The 17,727-nt window shown below is 50.1% G+C and overlaps 1 protein-coding gene across 1 annotated transcript; it reads left to right on the forward strand.

The window, feature by feature from the left end:
* Positions 1–10,634: 10,634 nt before the first annotated feature.
* On the forward strand, positions 10,635–15,787 carry Rpl3 (ribosomal protein L3). The gene is made up of 10 exons (XM_013024883.1): positions 10,635–10,662; positions 11,499–11,691; positions 12,180–12,348; positions 12,852–12,987; positions 13,786–13,972; positions 14,324–14,484; positions 14,920–15,021; positions 15,140–15,235; positions 15,423–15,542; positions 15,689–15,787. Exons 1-10 carry the CDS (start codon positions 10,660–10,662, stop codon positions 15,731–15,733), a joined length of 1,212 nt encoding a protein of 403 aa, XP_012880337.1. The 5' UTR covers positions 10,635–10,659; the 3' UTR covers positions 15,734–15,787.
* The last annotated feature ends 1,940 nt before the right edge of the window (positions 15,788–17,727 follow it).

Here is a 17,727-nt window from a genome sequence, read left to right on the forward strand (position 1 = left end):
GACCTCTTTGCAAAGCGTGGACCCGAGAGAGGCGGGGTGTGCGTGAGTGCAGGCGGGCCCCGCCCCCGGGCGCCCCCAGCCGTCGCTGCGCCCGAAACCCTCCTCCTCCTCTCTTTAACTGTGAACCGTGGGTCTGTCTGCCCCACATCCGAAAGGGAGCGGGGGCTGCGTCCGTGCTGGTCCCCGGGAACGAGGCGCCCAGCAGGTGCCTTACCGGATGAGTGCATGGACCCAGAGCTGCGCCCCCCAGCGCCCCCACCCCCGGACCCCCCCCCGCCCGCGCCTCCGATGACGTCATGCACCCCACCCCACCCCACCTGGCTCAGCCGTGGAGGCTGGCTCCCGCATCCACCCGTCCCGCACGCCGCAATTAACTATGTCACCGTTTATATTTTTCTCTTCTGCAGGTGCTCGGGATTCGTCCGCCCTGTTCCCCACTGTATCCCCGGGTCTCTCCTACGGTGGGTTCTCATCACCCCAACGCAGCTTGGCCTACAGCCCCAGGTTTTAGAGAAACTGAGGCTGGGTGGAGCAGGGACAGCCACCTCCCAGGTCAGCCTTGTAACAGGGACTTACAAGCTGCTTTCTCTGGAAACCACTGACCTACCCACTGAGGTGACTAGGAGCCAGAGAAAGCCTTAGTGTCCCAGCCTCCATTGTAGCTGTGTCCTTTGCTCCGAACCATGCTCTTCCGCAGTCTCTTCCCGGTCACCTTGAGATCCAGGAAGGACGAGACTGATGGGTAAATAACCTGAGACAGGTGTGGAAACCAGCCCATGCCCGACAACAAGGACTTTCTCATCCAACAAGGCCCAGCTGACCGATCCTGAGAACAAGCAACTTGCCCCACTCTGACCACTTCTGTCCACACCTGTGACTCGGACTGTCTAATAATTGTGCACACCTCTCTCTCCCCGCCCCAAATCTTCCTGTGTTTAAGCCTAGGGCATGCCAGACACTGGTGGCTCACACCTGTAATCCTAGCCTCTCAGGAGGCAGAGGTCTGAAGCCAGCCTGGGCAGGAAAGTCCGTGAGACTTTTGTCTCCAATTAACCAGAAAACACTGGAAGTGGAGATGTGGCTCAAGTGGTAGAGCCTGCGCAAGATAATATAATAATAAGCCAGTCCTGTCCCTCCAGCACTAAGATTCTATCATACTAATTAATAAATACCCAGTAAGAGTGGTGTTAAGGAGTCTGAGTTTCGGGATAGGTGAGAGTCCTGACAGCCCACTCAGTGTGACCGTGGAAAAATGGCTTCACCTCTCCGAGCTTATTTCTTCATGTGAAAAAAAATGGAAATAAACACAGTACCCAAGTCTGAGGATTATCATCAGAATGAAATGAGATGATACACAGGCCTCTTCTAGAAGCAAGAACCTTTGAATGGTAGGGTTTACCCATAGTCTCTTCTTTATACCACATTGCTCTCATAGAAACATTCCCTGCCTGTCTGTATTTGTGTCTTCTTGTGTTAGTGATGAGACCAGACTTGAAAGTCAGTCTAGGTTTCACAGGTCAGGCTTTTGCAAACCCAGGGCTGCTTGGATCAGGTCTTGTTTCCCCACCCAGAGCCTGTGCTGGCTCTCTCCTGCCCCCTGGAGGCGGCTTGGACCACAACACTGTTAGCTCTGTTTTTTGAGCAAAGGGAGACAAATTCAGAGGATCTGAGTGGAGGAACCTGATATAAGTGTGTGTGTGTGTGTGTGTGTGTCCTGGGACACGAACTCAGGGCCTGAGCACCACTGTCCCTGACCTTTTATGCTCAGGGCTGACACTCTACCACTTGAGCCACAGCTCCACTTCAAGCTTTTTGCTAGTTAATGGGAGTCTCTCAGATTTGTTTGTCTGGGCTGGCTTCAAACCATGATCCTCAAATCTCAGCCTCTGGAGTAGCTAGAATTACAAGTGTGTGCTACTGGCACCTTATTTGTAATCTACGTCAGTGTTTTGGATGGCTTGAGTCTGTATCTGTTAATTGATTAGCTTTCCCATCCTTCTTCCCCTTCTTCCTCTGGCCCTTCTCATACACTATAAAACATCTGAGAACTGAAGCGGTAATGCACAGTAGTGGTAGTAGCTCAGTACTCAGCACCCCCAAGGCCCCGGGTTCAAGCCCCACCTCCACCACATTAGGAAATCACAAGAATTTTTCTCATATCAGACCCAATAGTACCATTTTCCCCTCAAGGAAGGAGTGAAGATCTGAAGTTAGCTCATGTGTCCACACATTCCCCTTATCTGTATATGAAGATTTCTGAGAGTTGACAATAACACAGTGCACAGTCTCTGTCCTGAAACATCTCATAATCCACAGGAAATCAATAAGCAAGGGCACCACTGAACCATGGCTGTAGATTCTTGGAAAATCCTGACATGGAGAGGAGGGGGTATCTGTCTGTTTGTTTTTTCTTAACTGTATTTTTTTGTCTTTTCTTTTTTGGTAGTGGGAATCGAACCCAGGACATTGCACTTGACAGGCAAGTGCTTTGCCACTGAGTTATATCCCAGACCAAGAAAAGGGAGGTCCTTGTTTCCTCCCCTTGAACCAAGGAATGCTTGCAAGTGATTGGTTGATTAATAGATCCATGTCAGCTTTTAGTTAGGTGCTTATGGCTCACTCCTGTAATCCTAAGGAGGCTGAGATATAAGGATTGAGATTCAAAAGCAGTCTGGGTATAAAAGTCTGAGATTCTATCTCCTATTAATCAGAAATATGCCAGGTTGGCATAGTAGCTCAAGTAGTCAAACAGCAGCCTAAAGCAAGCAAGCTGAGAGAGAGTACAAGACCCTGAGTTCAAGCCATTATACCATCACGCATATACACACATCAACTTTTACTTTCCAGTTTTTGGAACACTTTCAAGTTTGAGCTGTTGAGAAATAATTCTTGAGCCAGATGCCTATGGCTCATGCTTGTAATCCTAGCTATTCAGGAGGCTGAGATTAAGGATCACCAGTCTGGGTAAGAAAGGCTGTAAGACTCTCCCATAAACCAGCAAAGAGCAGGATATGGAGCTGTGGCTTAATCAGTAGAGCACTAGACTTGAGCAAAGAATCTAAGGAAGCCGAGCGCTGGTGGCTCACGCCTGTAATCCTAGCTACTCAGGAGTCTGAGATCTGAGGATAGCAGTTCAAAGCCAGCCCGGGCAGGAGCGACTGTGAGACTCCTATCTCCAATAAACCACCAGAAAACCGGAAGTGGCACTGTAGCTCAAGTGGTAGAGCACTCGCCTGCCTTGAGCTGAAGAGCTGAGGGACAGCGCCCAGGCCCAGAGTTCAAGCCCCACGACTGACCAAAAAAAAAAAAAAAAGAATCTAAGGAACAGTGTACAGGCCCACTGTCGCGCACGTCATGCATACACACACACACACACACTATATATATATATATACACACACACATATATGTATATATACATACATACATATATATGTGTATGTATATATATATATGTATATGTGTGTGTGTGTGTATATATATATATGTATATATATATATATATATATATATATATATATGTTGGAGGAAAGGGAGTAAACCAGAAGGGCAGAGAGCAAGGAACCTGGCTCTCTTGGGTCTCTCCTCAGAAAGAGCTGGGCTGGGGGAAGCCACCTTCCTTCTGGTTCTGAGCCTAACTTCATCTTCTTTTTGCCTCATCTGGAAAATTCCAAGCTGGAACTCTTAGTTTGACCTGGAGATGGCTCCATGGCCCCCTCAGGCACCAAGAAGACAACACATCTCCCCAGGAATGCATTCTACAAGCCAAACCTCAGAATTCCTGCAGACAAATAAGAACAAATAAGAACTCAAAATCAAAAATACTGGGCATGTAGCTCAGTGGTCAAATGCTTACCTAACACGTGTGAGGCCCTGGGTTTGGTCCCAAGCAATGCAACAAACAAACACACCCCAGCATTAGGCCCCATGGCAGAGATTAGGAGGATTTAATGTGCCAGGCCAACAAATAAGTTAGGCATGCTGGTGCTTGTCTGCAATGCCAACTTAAAGGAGGCACACATAGGAGTATCTCAGTCCTGGACAAACATTTGAGAACCTATCTGAAAAATAGCACCTGCTTAGTAACCACAAGGTCCTGAGTTCAAACTGTAGCACTGTCCCAAAACAATAAATAGGAAAGGATGACATTGTCCAAAAAAAAAAAATACTCAGAGCTGGGCACTGGTGGCTCATACCTGTAATCCTAGCTACTCAGGAGGCTGAGATCTGAGGATCTCAGTTCAAAGTCCATAAGACTCTTATCTCCAATGAACCACCAGAAAACGGGAAGTGACACTGTGGCTCAGGTGGTAACATGCTCACCTTGAGCTGAAGAGCTCAGGGGCAGGGCTCAGGCCTAGAGTTCAAGCCCCATGACTAGCAAAAGAAAAAACAGAAAACTGAAAAAAAAAATATGGCTCATCTAGCTTTGTGGCAGTGGTCATCCTGTAATCCAAGGCTGACATCCAGAGGATAGCAGTTTGAGGCCAGCCTTGGTAGAAAAGTACTCAAAATTCTATCTCCAAAATACCAGCAAAAATGGGGCTGGAGGTGTGGTTCAAGTGGTAGAGCACCAGCTAAGCAGCAAACCTACCAAATGCAAGGCCCTGAGTTCATACTCTGGTACCACAAAAAAAAAAAAAAAAAGAATAAATCTGGGTGCTGATGGCTCAGGCCTGTAAATCCTAGCTACTCAGGAGGCTGAGATGTAAGGATTGCAGTTTAAAGCCAGCCTGTGCAGGAAAGTCCAGGAGGCTCTTATCTCCAATAAATCACCAGAAAACAGGAAGTGTCACTGTGGCTCAAGTGGTAGAGTGCTTGCCTTGAGCTGAAGAGCTGAATGACAGCACCCGGCCCCAGAGTTCAAGCCCCACAATCTACAAAATAAAGAATAAACAAATCATTAGATAGGACTCTACTAGAGTCCTAAGAGGTAAATAAATGGATATCTCAGACCATCTACTAAAGAGATTCAACACCTTCATTTTCCAGAAGGGACCCAGGCCCTAGGATGGGAAGGGACTTGGTCCAGTGCTCCCAGTAAGACCATTCAGATGACCCGGAAGAGATGTGGCTATACCCTTCCTTGGATTTTTTTTCTTTCTTTCTTTTTTTTTTTTTTGTCGGTTGTGGGGCCTGAACTCTGGGCCTGGGCGCTGTCCCTCAGCTCTTCAGCTCAAGGTGAGCACTCTACCACTTGAGCCACAGTGTCACTTCCAGTTTTTTCTGCTTATGTGGCACTGAGGAATTGAACCCAGGGCCTCATGCATGCAAGGCAAGTATTCTACCACTGAGCCACCTTCCCAGCCCCAGAAGCCTGTGTTTCTTCTGCCACCAGCCTCTGATTCAGCAGGCTCCAGGAGGCATCTAAATAACTGTATTTTCTTTTGTCTTTTCTTTTTTTGGAGAGTGAACCCAGGATGCTGCACTTGCTAGGTAAGTGCTTTGACACTGAGCTACAGTCCAGCCCATGGCGTCTATATTTTGAAAAAGCCCAAATGATTTTGTTGTGTTGTTTCTTTTCCAAAATGCACATTTCTCCTTCTTTTTGAATTTGCACAAGTAATGAGTGATGAGTAGATTGTCATTGGGAAGTGCATAGCAGGGTGTATAGAGGCATCTCTGAGCGTTATCTTTACCCCCACCTGGCCTGCCCCCAAGCCTCTCCTCAAAGACAATCCACTGCAGATGGGTAGGCTTTCCTCACTGTATGTGCACAAACATTGAAAAATAATAGCTTACAACACTGGTGTGTATGCTTCATCCCATTTTCAGGCACATAGCTTCTAAATGTGTGTGTGTGTGTGTGTGTGTGTGTGTGTGTGTGTGTGCATGCCCCAATAACTAGGGCTTAAATTTGGGGCCTGGGCACTGTCCCTTAGCGTTTTTTGCTCAAGGCTGGCATTGTATGGCTGGAGACACAGCTCCACTTCCAGCTTTTTAATGGGTAGAGATATGAGTCTCATGGACTATTCTGCCTGGGCTGGCATCAAACATCAATTCTCAAATCTCAGCCTTCTGCGTAGCAAGGATGACAGGAGTCTGGCTAAAACTCTTGTCATATTTGAACTAAGGCCACAGCCATCTTACAACAGAAATATATCTACAAAGACACCTGCTGGCAATTATCTGTCCTTCCTCAGACTGACATCACCGTTGTCTTAAGTCATTGTGGCCAGACATTACCATTTCACAATATCCCATGTAAAATCCACCATAAAATTGCCTTAGAAAAAAAAAAAAAAACTCGGGCTGGGAAGGTGGCTCAGTGGTAGAGCCCTTGCCTCACATGCATGAGGCCCTGGGTTCGATGCCTCAGCACCATATAAGCAGAAAATGCTGGACGTGGCGCTGTTGCTTACATGGCAGAGTGCTAGCCTTGAGCTGAAGAGCTGACAGACAGCGCCCAGACCCAGTGTTCAAGCCCCATGACCAGCAAAAAACAAAAAACAAAACTCCCATAATCCGGGTGCTGGTGGCTCATGCCTATAATCTTAGCTACTCAGCATTTTTTGTTTTTGTTGGTCCACAGTGCTTGAACTCAGGGTGTAATCCTAGCTACTCAGGAGGCTGAGATCTGAAGATCATGGTTCAAAGCCAGCCCAGGCAGAAAAGTCCCTATTGGACTCTTATTTCCAATAAACTGCTCAAAAAAGCCAGAAGTGACGCTATGGCTCAGTTGTAGAGTGCTACCTTGAACACAAAGAGGCCCTGAGTTCAAGCCCTAGGATGCCAAAAAAAGCCCCCAAACCAAAAACAAAAACCTCCTGTGGCCAGGCACTGTGGCTCAGGCCTGTAATCCCATCTCTTTTGGAAGCAGAGTCACGAAGTTCAAGCTTGGAGGTCAGCCAGGGCAAAAAGTGAGTGAGAGACCCTATCTCAACCAGTTACTGGGCATAGTGCAACACACCTGTCATCCCAACTATGTAGGAAGCATACATACATAATTGGATTGTGGATTGAGGTCCAGGCTGGCTCGGACAAAAATGTAAGGCCCTATTCAAAACATAACTGAAGGGCTGGGAAGGTGGCTCAGTGGTAGAGTGCTTGCCTTGCATGTATGAGGCCCTGGGTTCGATTCCTCAGCACCACATAAGCAGAAAAAGCCGGAAGTGGCGTTGTGGCTCAAGTGGTAGAGTGCTTGCCATGAGCTGAGGGACAGTGCCCAGGCCCAGAGTTCAGGCTCCACAACCGACAAAATAATAATAATAATAACTGAAGCAAAATACACAAAAAACTAATACTGGAGGTGTGACTCCAGAATTGGTGTGCTTGCCTAGCCAATGGGACACCCTGAGCTCAAACTCCATTACTGCCAAAACAACAACAACTATATATATATATATATATATATACACATATATGCATTGATGTATATATTTGCATATATATATACACACACATATATCACTCTAGGTATAGTGGAACACATTTTTACTTTGCTTTCATTATTGTGCTTAAATAACCCTTAAGAGCTGTTGATCATGCTAGCCCGGTGGGTTGTCTTTGCTCACATCCCATTGGCCAAAACTCAGTCACGTGCCAAAACCAAACTGCAATGGAGACTGGGACATGGAGTTTTCTTGTGATTTTCTTGTTAATATCCTATAAGGCCTTTGCCAGCAAATCCTTCTTCCCAGCAGCTGATAGTTTTATTTGTTTAGCTGTTTGTTTTTGTAATTGTATTTTCTTTTTTTTTTGTTACGGGTGATTGAATCCAGGACATTGCACTTGCTAGATAATTACTTTGCCACTGAGCTACATCCCAGTCTTGTAGCTTTATTATTTATTTATTTTTGTCAGTCATGGGTCCTAAACTCTGGACCTGGGCGCTGTCCCTCAGCTCTTCAGCTCGAGGATAGTGCTTTACCACTTGAACCACAGTGCCACTTCCAGCCTTTTCTGTTTTTGTGGTGCTGAGGAATTGAACCCAGGGCCCCATGTATGTGGCATGCGAGGCAAGCACTCTACCACTGAGCCACCTTCCCAGCCCCTAGCTTTATTTATTTTATTTTATTATTTTATTTTTTTGTTGGTCGTGGGGCTTGAACTCTGGGCCTGGGCGCTGTCCCTCAGCTCTTCAGCTCAAGGCAAGCGCTCTACCACTTGAGCTACAGCACCACTTCCAGTTTTCTGGTGGTTTATTGGAGATAGGAGTCTCACGGTCTTTCCTGCCCGGGCTGGCTTTGAACCATGATCCTCATATCTCAGCCTCCTGAGTAGCTAGGATTACAGGTGTGAGCCACCAGCGCCTGGCTCCCTAGCTTTATTTTTAATCTGAATTCACTAACTCTTTTGTATTTTTAATATAATTAAAGGGAGAAATCCCAAAATAATAATACTTTGTGTGTGTACGTGTGTTGGTTCAGGGGCTTGGACTCAGAACCTCACATTTTGGCTTGACATTTTTGTTCAAAGTTAGTGCTGTATTGGTTCACTGACAATTTCACTTCCAGCTTTGGCTGGAACTAAGAGTCTCACAGAATTTTCTACCTGCGCTGGCTTTGAGCCTCTATCCTCAGATCTCAGCCTCCTGAGTAGCTAGGATTACAGGCATGAGATCCTGGTAGCTGGCAGAACTCCTATTTTAAACTACCTGATGTTTTGCTGAGCAGCACTAGTTAAGAGCACTTTGAAGCCGGGAACTGGTGGCTCACGCCTGTAATCCTAGCTACTCAGGAGGCTGAGATATGAGGATCATGGTTCAAAGCCAGCCCAGGTAGGAAAGTCCATGAGACTTTAATCTTCAATAAACCTCTCAGAAAACTGGAAGTGGTGCTGTGGCTCTAGTGGTAGAGTGCTTGCCTTGAGCTGAAGAGCTGAGGGGAAGTGCCCAAGCCCAGAGTTCAAGCCCCATAATTGACAAAAACAAATAACCAAACAACAGAAAAAGAGCACTTTAAAAACTAAGACTATGAGTATTAAAATTGTGTAATGAATAATACATAATAATTATAGCAGAATCTGGCAAGTAACAGACACTAAAGTATCCTTCAGTGGGTGGATAAATAACTCAGGATTCCAACAACATGGCTCCTACATTACCCCAAGGCAAAGAAAGAATTCTATGCGGGTCCCATCTTCCATTTAAACCAGCAAGGAAGTCAAGCTGTGGCTCAAGTGGTGGAGCACCAGATGAGCAAAAAAGCTAAGAGGCCCAGGCCCTGAGTTCAAATCCCAGTACCGGTACATTTATTAAAAAAAAAAAAAGCCAGATGCTGGTGGCTCATGACTATAATCTAGCTACTCAGGAGGCTGAGATCTGAGGATCACAGTTCAAAGCCAGCCAGGGTGGGAAAGTCTGTAAGACTCTTATCTCCAATAAACCACCAAAAACCGGAAGTGGCACTGTGGCTCAAGTGGTAAAGCGCTTGCCTTGAGCTGAAGAGCTGAGGGACAGCGCCCAGGCCCAGAGTTCAGGCCCCACAACCGACCAAAAAAAAAAAAAAAAAAGGGAAAAAAGTCAAACCCTCCCTTCTTTCCTACGTTCTCCCAAGTGATAAATATTTCAATCCTTGCTGGAAGCATCCTGAGCTCATTCTGGCCCTCCGCTTATCACCGGGCAGTTGTGAATGGAATCATGTTACAAACCACATTCATCTTTTTTATTTGACTCCTCGGAGACACAGCACCCTCCCCAATGGGAAGGCTCCAAACCTCTGGCATAAGCCGCCAGATCTATAATGTTTAGCTAGCTGCAATCCATCTCTGGCTTCATTTTACTTCCCTTCCTTTCATCCTGATGACTGCCATACATCTTGGTTTGCAGGTTGCAGCCCATTCTTGGAAGGAGAAAGGACAGTCAACCCCGTGAATGCGTCCGTGGATCCCCTGTGAAGCCGGGCCATCGAGAGTCCCTGAAGGATGTCTTCCTCTCAGCCTGCCCCACCGTCCACTCCATCCCACACAGCTCCTGATCTGGGGACCCGGGCTCCTTTTTAGGTCTAGGCCCTGGCTGCTCACATGGAATATCAGAAAATGTTTTCACTCCTGCAGCTTCTCCCACTCCAGCCAGGCCCTTGATATTATGTGCGTGCGTGCACGTGTGTGTGTGTGTGTGTACTGCTGGCTTTTTTTTTGTCGATCGTGGGGCTTGAACTCGGGGCCTGGGCGCTGTCCCTGAGCATTTTTGCTCAAGGCTAGCGCTCTATCATTTTAGCACAGGGCACCAGCAGTTTTCTGGTGTTTAATTGGAACAAAGATTCTCACGGACTTTCCTGTCCGGGCTGGCTTTGAACCGCGATCCTCAGACCTCAGCCAGGATTACAGGCGTGAGGCACCGGCGGCGTTGGGACTCGGGCTGGGTATGAATCTGGGAGTCGCTAAGTGTGCAAAGATCCACCCGGCCCAGCGTTACGCAATGCAGAGGTAACTGCACCGCGCCTTCGTTACCGCGTCGGCAGCCGCCCAAGGCTCCCGCTTCCCGCTGAATTTGAGCCCAACGGGTCGCCGTCCGCCCGCGAATCACTCCCAAGTCCACCTTGGAACAAACGCTAGGGGCGGAGACAGCGGGCGTGGAAAGGGTCCACAGCACGCGCTCTAGATCCGACGTCCGCCTCGGGCGCGCGCACGTACGCCGGAAGGGGCGGGACCAGCAGTGGCTTTATATATCCTGCGCAGCAGCCAGGCCGACCTCTACCGGCGGGATTGTGCGGCGAGATGGTAGGTTCTACTGTGGCGTCTTCTCCCTTTTTTTCCGGGTGGGCATGGCGGAATCCGCGGTGCATCGGCGCCATCAGAGCCTGTCCGAGGTCGAGAACGTGCTCTTTCGGCACGGGGGACATCGCTGGGGCCGTAGACAGGCCCATTTTCCGGGACCTGGCGAGGCCTGGGGAGGAGGGCCGTGGAGGGCCTCCCCTCGGTCTGCGAGGCCGCCCGAGAGTCCCTGGGGCGGGAGCAGGCCTGGAGGTCCGACGGGTCGTGCTTAGAACTCGATTTCCTCATTTTTCTCCTTGATCGAGATTTGGGTTATCAACAGGTGTGCTTTTTGTTACATGTGCTAACATGGGACGTTTGGGTTAGGCCCGCGGAGGCCTCGTTTCGAAATGTGCGGGGGGAACACGTCGCATAAGGCCTCGGGTACACAGAAACCACAAATGATGAACTTAATGACGGGCGGACAGAGACTCTGTGCTGAATGTCATGTTCTGATTTGGTTCTGTATGACGTAGCGCCCACCATGTGCCACCTGCCTCCTGCCCCCGCAGCTGGCCGGCCTCTGCTGCCCTTCACAACGTCTTTGTCTCCTAAATCTGTGGGGGCCAGATCTCATTGATTCAACCAGAAATCAATTGCTAAAGAACTAGTTTTTTCTTCTGATAAATAACTTAACATTTAGTTTTAACATATTGAGTACTCTTTAACATGAGCGAAGACAAAAAAGGTGACCATCAGACACTACCCGCAATTTGGGAGTCTGGTTGGGCCTCAGGACACAGCGGGTGAAGGGGGGGAGAGCTCTTGGGTGTGGGTGCTAATGCTGGTGGCTCTCTTTACAGTCTCACAGGAAGTTCTCCGCGCCCAGACACGGGTCTTTGGGCTTCTTGCCTCGCAAACGCAGCAGCCGTCACCGGGGGAAGGTGAAGAGCTTTCCTAAGGATGATGCTTCCAAGCCTGTCCACCTTACAGCCTTCCTGGGCTACAAGGCTGGCATGACGCACATCGTGCGCGAAGTGGATAGGCCAGGATCCAGTATGTACACCCCCATCACCCACGTAGGGGGTTTCAAATGTCAGCTTTCCAGTATGGTTGGTGGGAGACCCAAATCACATGTTGTCTTGCTGTGTTGTTCCGTAAGCTGCAGAAGCAGTTCGCTTTAGTAGGTTAGCGTTGCCAGGGAATGTCTGTCCTAACCAACCTCAGGTTTAGTGTAGTGTGGCTATTCTACCCTCAGGATATCAGAACTCATAGGCCTGGGGGCTGTTTGAGTTTTTGCTGAAGGGTCGCACTCAAACCTGGAGCTACAGGATCACTTCTGGTTTCTTGGGTAAATTAGAGGCAAGAGTCACGGACTTTCCTGCCAGGGCTGACTTCTAACTGATCCTCAGATCTCAGCCTCCTGAGCAGCTAGCAATGCAGGTGTGAGCCACCAACGTCCCTTTAGGTTGGCACTGTACACGCTTTCGAAGCCCCTTCACTGTGTCGTTAAAACAGCCCCTTGTGGGGATGTTGATTTGCAGAGGTGAATAAGAAGGAAGTTGTAGAAGCTGTGACCATTGTGGAAACTCCACCCATGGTGGTGGTTGGCATTGTTGGCTATGTGGAGACCCCTCGAGGCCTGCGGACATTCAAGACGATCTTCGCAGAGCATATCAGTGATGAGTGCAAAAGGCGCTTCTACAAGAACTGGTAAGGCTGAAACTTGGGCGAGGTCAGGCTGCAGAGCAGGGAAGACCCACAGTTGCAGGCCTTGGCTTTGGGGGAAGGGCTGTTTTGCTTTTTTAGCCGCTTTTTGAGCACTATGGTCTCACAATGGGCAGCCTTTTTCTATTCGCGCTGGTTGGCATTTCTTGAGCAAGGCTCCATCCAGCAGGCCGTGGCTGCTTGGAGCCAGAAAGTCCAGCATGAAACCAGCTATACTCCCATGGCTAGACTTGCCCCAAGGTAGAGCAAGCTTTCTGGAGCAAGAGTAGCAGTCTCAATGTTTGTGACTTAACAGTAACCTTGTTGGACCTCTGCTCAGCTCCGCTCGGCTTTGCCCGATGAGCTCCATCCAGGCTCCGCTTGCCGGTGGAAAAGGCTCCTTAGAAGCCGGCAATGAGCCCCCTCCCCACGTGGTGCCCAGTGCCTTCCTCTCACCCCGAGGGTGATGAAGGCCTGCACCCAGCTCCAACTCTACTCTGCTCCTGAAGGCACAAATCTAAGAAGAAGGCCTTCACCAAGTACTGTAAGAAATGGCAGGATGACATGGGCAAGAAACAGCTGGAGAAAGACTTCAACAGCATGAAGAAGTACTGCCAGGTCATCCGCATTATTGCCCACACCCAGGTAAGCGTGTTCCTCATCTCTTACCAGAGACACTGCAGGCCAGGAGGCGGCGTCTGAGCAGCTTCTTGGCTGATGATGTCTGCTCACCATGAATTAGCCAGCTTGAGTTGCTTGCCATTGCCAGGGTTCCTCCTGGAGTCACTTTTGACGCCCCTGTGGGTGTTCCTCATGCTGGCTGACAGCTCTTCTGGCCGGCAGAGGGCACTGTATTTTCATTTTTATCCAGGAACCTAGAGGGTCATTACTTGAGTATTCTGGAGTGTTAATGGGAAGCAGGTTGGTGGCTAGATGCCAGCTTGGTAGTCTTGCTTCCTGCTCAACTGCAGTTTTTTTTGTCCATCCTGGGCCTTGAGCTCTGGACCCAGGAACTGTCTGATCTCTTCAGCTCAAGGCTAGTGCTCTTAACATTTAAGCCATAGCACCATTTCAGGTTTTCTGGTGGTTTATTGGAGATAAATCTCATGGACTTTTCCTGCCCAGGCTAGGCTGGCTTTAAACTGAGATCCTCAGATCTCACCCTCCTGAGTAGGTAGGATTACAGGTGAGCCACCGGTGCCTGGCTTTTGACTGCACTTTTCTGATTAAAGGCTTAAAGTCATTGTTAGGAGCCACTTTGATTAGCATTGCCCCGGGAACACTGCCTACCTGCCATTAGTTGAAAGCACTGGAGTTTGAGGGTAATGACAGTCTGGATTAAGTGGCTCCTTAGCTGTTAGGTCCTTAATAGCAGATTTGTTAACGTCGTCCACTCCTCCCAAAGGGACACTTGGAGCCAGGCTAATCTTGAGTCTTTCCTAGATGCGCCTGCTTCCTCTGCGTCAGAAGAAGGCCCACCTGATGGAGATCCAGGTGAACGGGGGTACAGTGGCTGAGAAGCTAGACTGGGCCCGCGAGAGGCTGGAGCAGCAGGTCCCAGTGAACCAAGTGTTCGGGCAGGACGAGATGATTGATGTCATTGGGGTGACCAAGGGCAAGGGGTACAAAGGTGAGCCCTGGAGTGCTTTGTTCCTGTGGTTACTGGGGAGGGCAGTCCTCGGGCCCAGCTGTTCTGTGATGAGGCTTTGGAATGCGCGCTGGGCACAGCGCCCGACTGAGACTGAGGATTCATTCCCTGTTGCCTTCCTTCTGAGAACAGCAGTCTGTGTGGCTTAGGCTCTGGCACATAGAAGTTGAGGCCTGTCCAGAGCGGTGCCAGCTATGTATGGACCAGATTGAATAAATAAAATCAGGGGGGTGATATTTTGGAGTGTCCCCTCCTGTGTCCTCAGCTACAAGTTGTGTTGGACACAGGTCCCAAGGTGATTCCAGGCCCATGGTAACACATTTCTTTCTCTAGGGGTCACCAGCCGCTGGCACACCAAGAAATTGCCCCGCAAGACCCACCGAGGCCTTCGCAAGGTTGCATGTATTGGAGCCTGGCATCCTGCCCGTGTGGCTTTCTCTGTGGCCCGGGCTGGACAGAAAGGCTACCATCACCGCACTGAGATCAACAAGAAGGTGTGTGTACTGGGTTCCTCATCCGTGAGACAGTTGTGATTCTGCCATTGGAAGTGTGTAAGGGTGTTCCTTCTTAAAGATGGCTCCTGTGACGCTTTGTTCTCTTAGGAAAGCTGTGCGTTAGCCTGATCTAGCCAGGGAGGCTTTGATTCTGGGGGAAACCCAGGATCATTGAGATAGTGAGCAGCCCCTTTGTCCAGGGCGTTAGCCGCCCTTAGTGTCATTCACCCACTCCAGCAGTCTGGCAGTTGGATAATGGCCAACCCTTTGCAGCTAGAATCCCCTCTAGAATACTAAGGTTCTCCCACTTCACTGGAGCTGAGGCCAGCTTCTGAGTGGGGGGATTTAAGTGTTGCATTCCCGCCAGTCTCACCCTGTGGCCGTCCTTGAGCCCTCCTGTCTGTCCCCCGTGTTAAGTCTCACACCATTGTTTAGATCTACAAGATTGGCCAGGGTTACCTGATCAAGGACGGCAAACTAATCAAGAACAACGCCTCCACTGACTACGACCTGTCGGACAAGAGCATCAACCCGCTGGTGAGTGCTGGGCCCTGGCCCTGAGAACAACCCTGGGCTGTTGGCTGCAGCCCCCCTGAATCTGAAGTGGAGGCCCTTTGCTCTGGATGCTTTGCTTGACCAGTGACTATTTCCCTAGGGTGGCTTTGTCCATTATGGTGAAGTGACCAATGACTTCGTTATGCTGAAAGGCTGTGTGGTGGGAACAAAGAAGCGAGTGCTCACCCTCCGCAAGGTGAGGCTGGGGCCCCTGAGGAGCACAGGTCCGCGCCTGTGCGGGCCATCAATGGATCTCACATGGACTGTGAGGTCCTGAGGTGTCTAGTCTGTCCTGGGCTGGCTGTTTGCCTCCTCCTGGGCCTCCTGCAATGCACAGGCCTGAAACTCTGGTAAATCCTAACTGGCTGTCTCTTGGCCTGTAGTCCTTGCTGGTACAGACTAAACGGCGGGCCCTGGAGAAGATTGACCTCAAGTTTATCGACACTACCTCCAAGTTTGGTCATGGCCGCTTCCAGACCATGGAGGAGAAGAAAGCATTTATGGTGAGCCCTTCCCACTTGATCCAGAAGTGTCCCACCACCCTCTCCCTGCCCTGCCCTCCCCTTCCGGCAGCTTGCACCGGCCCCCCTTAGTGTGAGTAGCCCATGTTGTCTCCATCCTTCTAACTTCTCTCCGCTTGTCTCTGCAGGGACCACTTAAGAAAGACCGCATTGCCAAGGAGGAGGGTGCATAAAGCCAAAACATTGCCCAGCTGGTGGCAGGTCTCAATAAACTGTTCCCAATGTCATTGGCCTCTGCTGTTTGTTCCAGGGCTGGGAGATGGTAGACTGTATATAGGCTGTCTGCAGGCTCTGCCCCTTACCCTGGCCTACTCAGTACAGACAGGTAATGGGCTGCCCCTGAGCTGCTGAAAGTCTTCCTGTAGACTGGCCTGGAAGTGTTTGTACAGCCTGAGGTCCAGGGGGCTGTGGCAAGGACCTGGTGTTCCCTGTTCTTGGCAACCAGAATGCACACGGATCGAGTGCCTGCCCTTAAGCTTAATCCACCCAGCTTCCAGTCAGGGCTTGTTTCTGTCCTTACCATGAATTAGCTCATACCACTCCAAGTGCTTCTTGGGCTCCACCAGCCAAGCACATTCTCAAGAGTAGGGTACTTGACTGCAATGCGCCATGTCACCTGCTGGGGGCAGCAGATGCGTAGCTCAGCTTGAGGTCTAGAGAAGTAAAGAGGATGGGGTGGTGCTTGGGTCTTAATGTCCCTATTGGGGATTTTGTGCAGTGGGGTTTAAGCTAATGTTGGTCCAGAGCAGCAGCAGTGGACACGGTGCCTAATCTCTCCTTAAGCCTTGCTATGAGCAGGGAGCAACTTTCTCCCCCTTTTCCCCTTCACTTTTCTGGCCTATGGGCTTTCTCTCCAGGATCAACCTGGGGTGCCTAGTAGGTAATGGTCTGGAGATGGGATGACATAAGCCAGCCTTAGACACTTCCATAGCCTGATGCAGTCGTGGGGCCTGAACTCGGCCTGGGTGCTGTCCCTCAGCTCTTCAGCTCAAGGCTGGCTAGCACTGCCACTTGAGCCACAGTGCCACTTGCAGCTTTCTCTGCTTATGTGATGCTGAAGAATTGAATCCAGGGCCTCAAGCATGCAAAGCAAGCACTATAACACTGAGCTACCTTCCCAGCTGTCTGATGCCTTTCTGTGACCAGCTCTTGTTATTTTGGGAGGCAGATGGCAAGCAAGACAGTTCTTGGCTAGGTTATGACCAATGGAGTGTGGGGAGTGCAAAGCCTCTCCCCACCCCCCTGTTCAACTGCAGGGTCTCCTGGCATCCAGTGGTGTTGGAGAGATCTGTACCTGAGCATGCCCCAAGGTTCTCTGTGCACTAGGGGTGTATGTGGAAAGATAATTCTAACCCAAGTAGGGACAGGGAGTCCCCGGCCCCTGAAGGTGGCATAGAACTGGGGTTATGCTCTCGGGCTTGCCCCAAAATGGCTGGGTGCCGCTGGACTCTTAACTCACCCACAGCCGGGTGTTCCCCCAACTCTGCTGCCTTCCCTGCCAGTCTGGCGTATAAGCCCTGGTCCCCTTGCTGGTCCAGCCTTTCAGCCCCCTAGGAGCCCAGGACAGGGCCCAGCTGTGTCTCAGCCACAGAAGCAGAAGCACATCTAGGATCTTCCAAGATGGAGATCATGGGCACAGTACCTTGAAGTGGGCAGGTATGACTGACTGGTGGGTACTGATGTGATGGCTGGAGTTTTTGGGGGCCCCATGTTATTGTATATGAGCAGACTAAGGGCACCCCTGTGTCCCTTTGCCATTCCTGGCTTAGTAGAGTTCTGGGGTACTAGCCCTGAGATTCCCCAGGAATCAGTGGGATCCGGGAGAGCTGGGTAGATGGCCAGCCCCACCGTCCTGGGCCCCTGAGCCCCTAGGCCTTAGGTCAGCAGCCTCATGTGACTATGGAGAAGTGGCCAGTAGTGGCCACTCCCCATGCCTGCCCCACACACCCAGGAAAGCTGCTAAAGATAGCCCAGGCGCCCACTTCCTGTCCTCAGCCACCCTTCCTGGCGTCAGCGGGCCCCTCTGGCATGAAAGATGTCTGCCACCCTGCCAGCCCTCAGCCTGCTCATCCACCCCGGGCAGCGTGCAGCCATTTCACCCCATACATGCCGGGACCTAGCTGTTGGCACAGCTGGCAATTTCCCACCATGGGGCCTCCCACTGAGA

This window comes from Dipodomys ordii, unplaced genomic scaffold, assembly GCF_000151885.1.
Source record: "Dipodomys ordii isolate 6190 unplaced genomic scaffold, Dord_2.0 Scaffold79, whole genome shotgun sequence".
Classification (NCBI taxonomy): Eukaryota; Metazoa; Chordata; class Mammalia; order Rodentia; family Heteromyidae; genus Dipodomys; species Dipodomys ordii.

Coding starts and splice junctions, on each gene's coding strand:
- Rpl3 (XM_013024883.1), top strand. Junction 12,349..12,851: donor AGGCGCTTCTACAAGAACTG/GTAAGGCTGAAA, acceptor CTGCTCCTGAAG/GCACAAATCTAAGAAGAAGG. Junction 14,485..14,919: donor GCACTGAGATCAACAAGAAG/GTGTGTGTACTG, acceptor ACCATTGTTTAG/ATCTACAAGATTGGCCAGGG.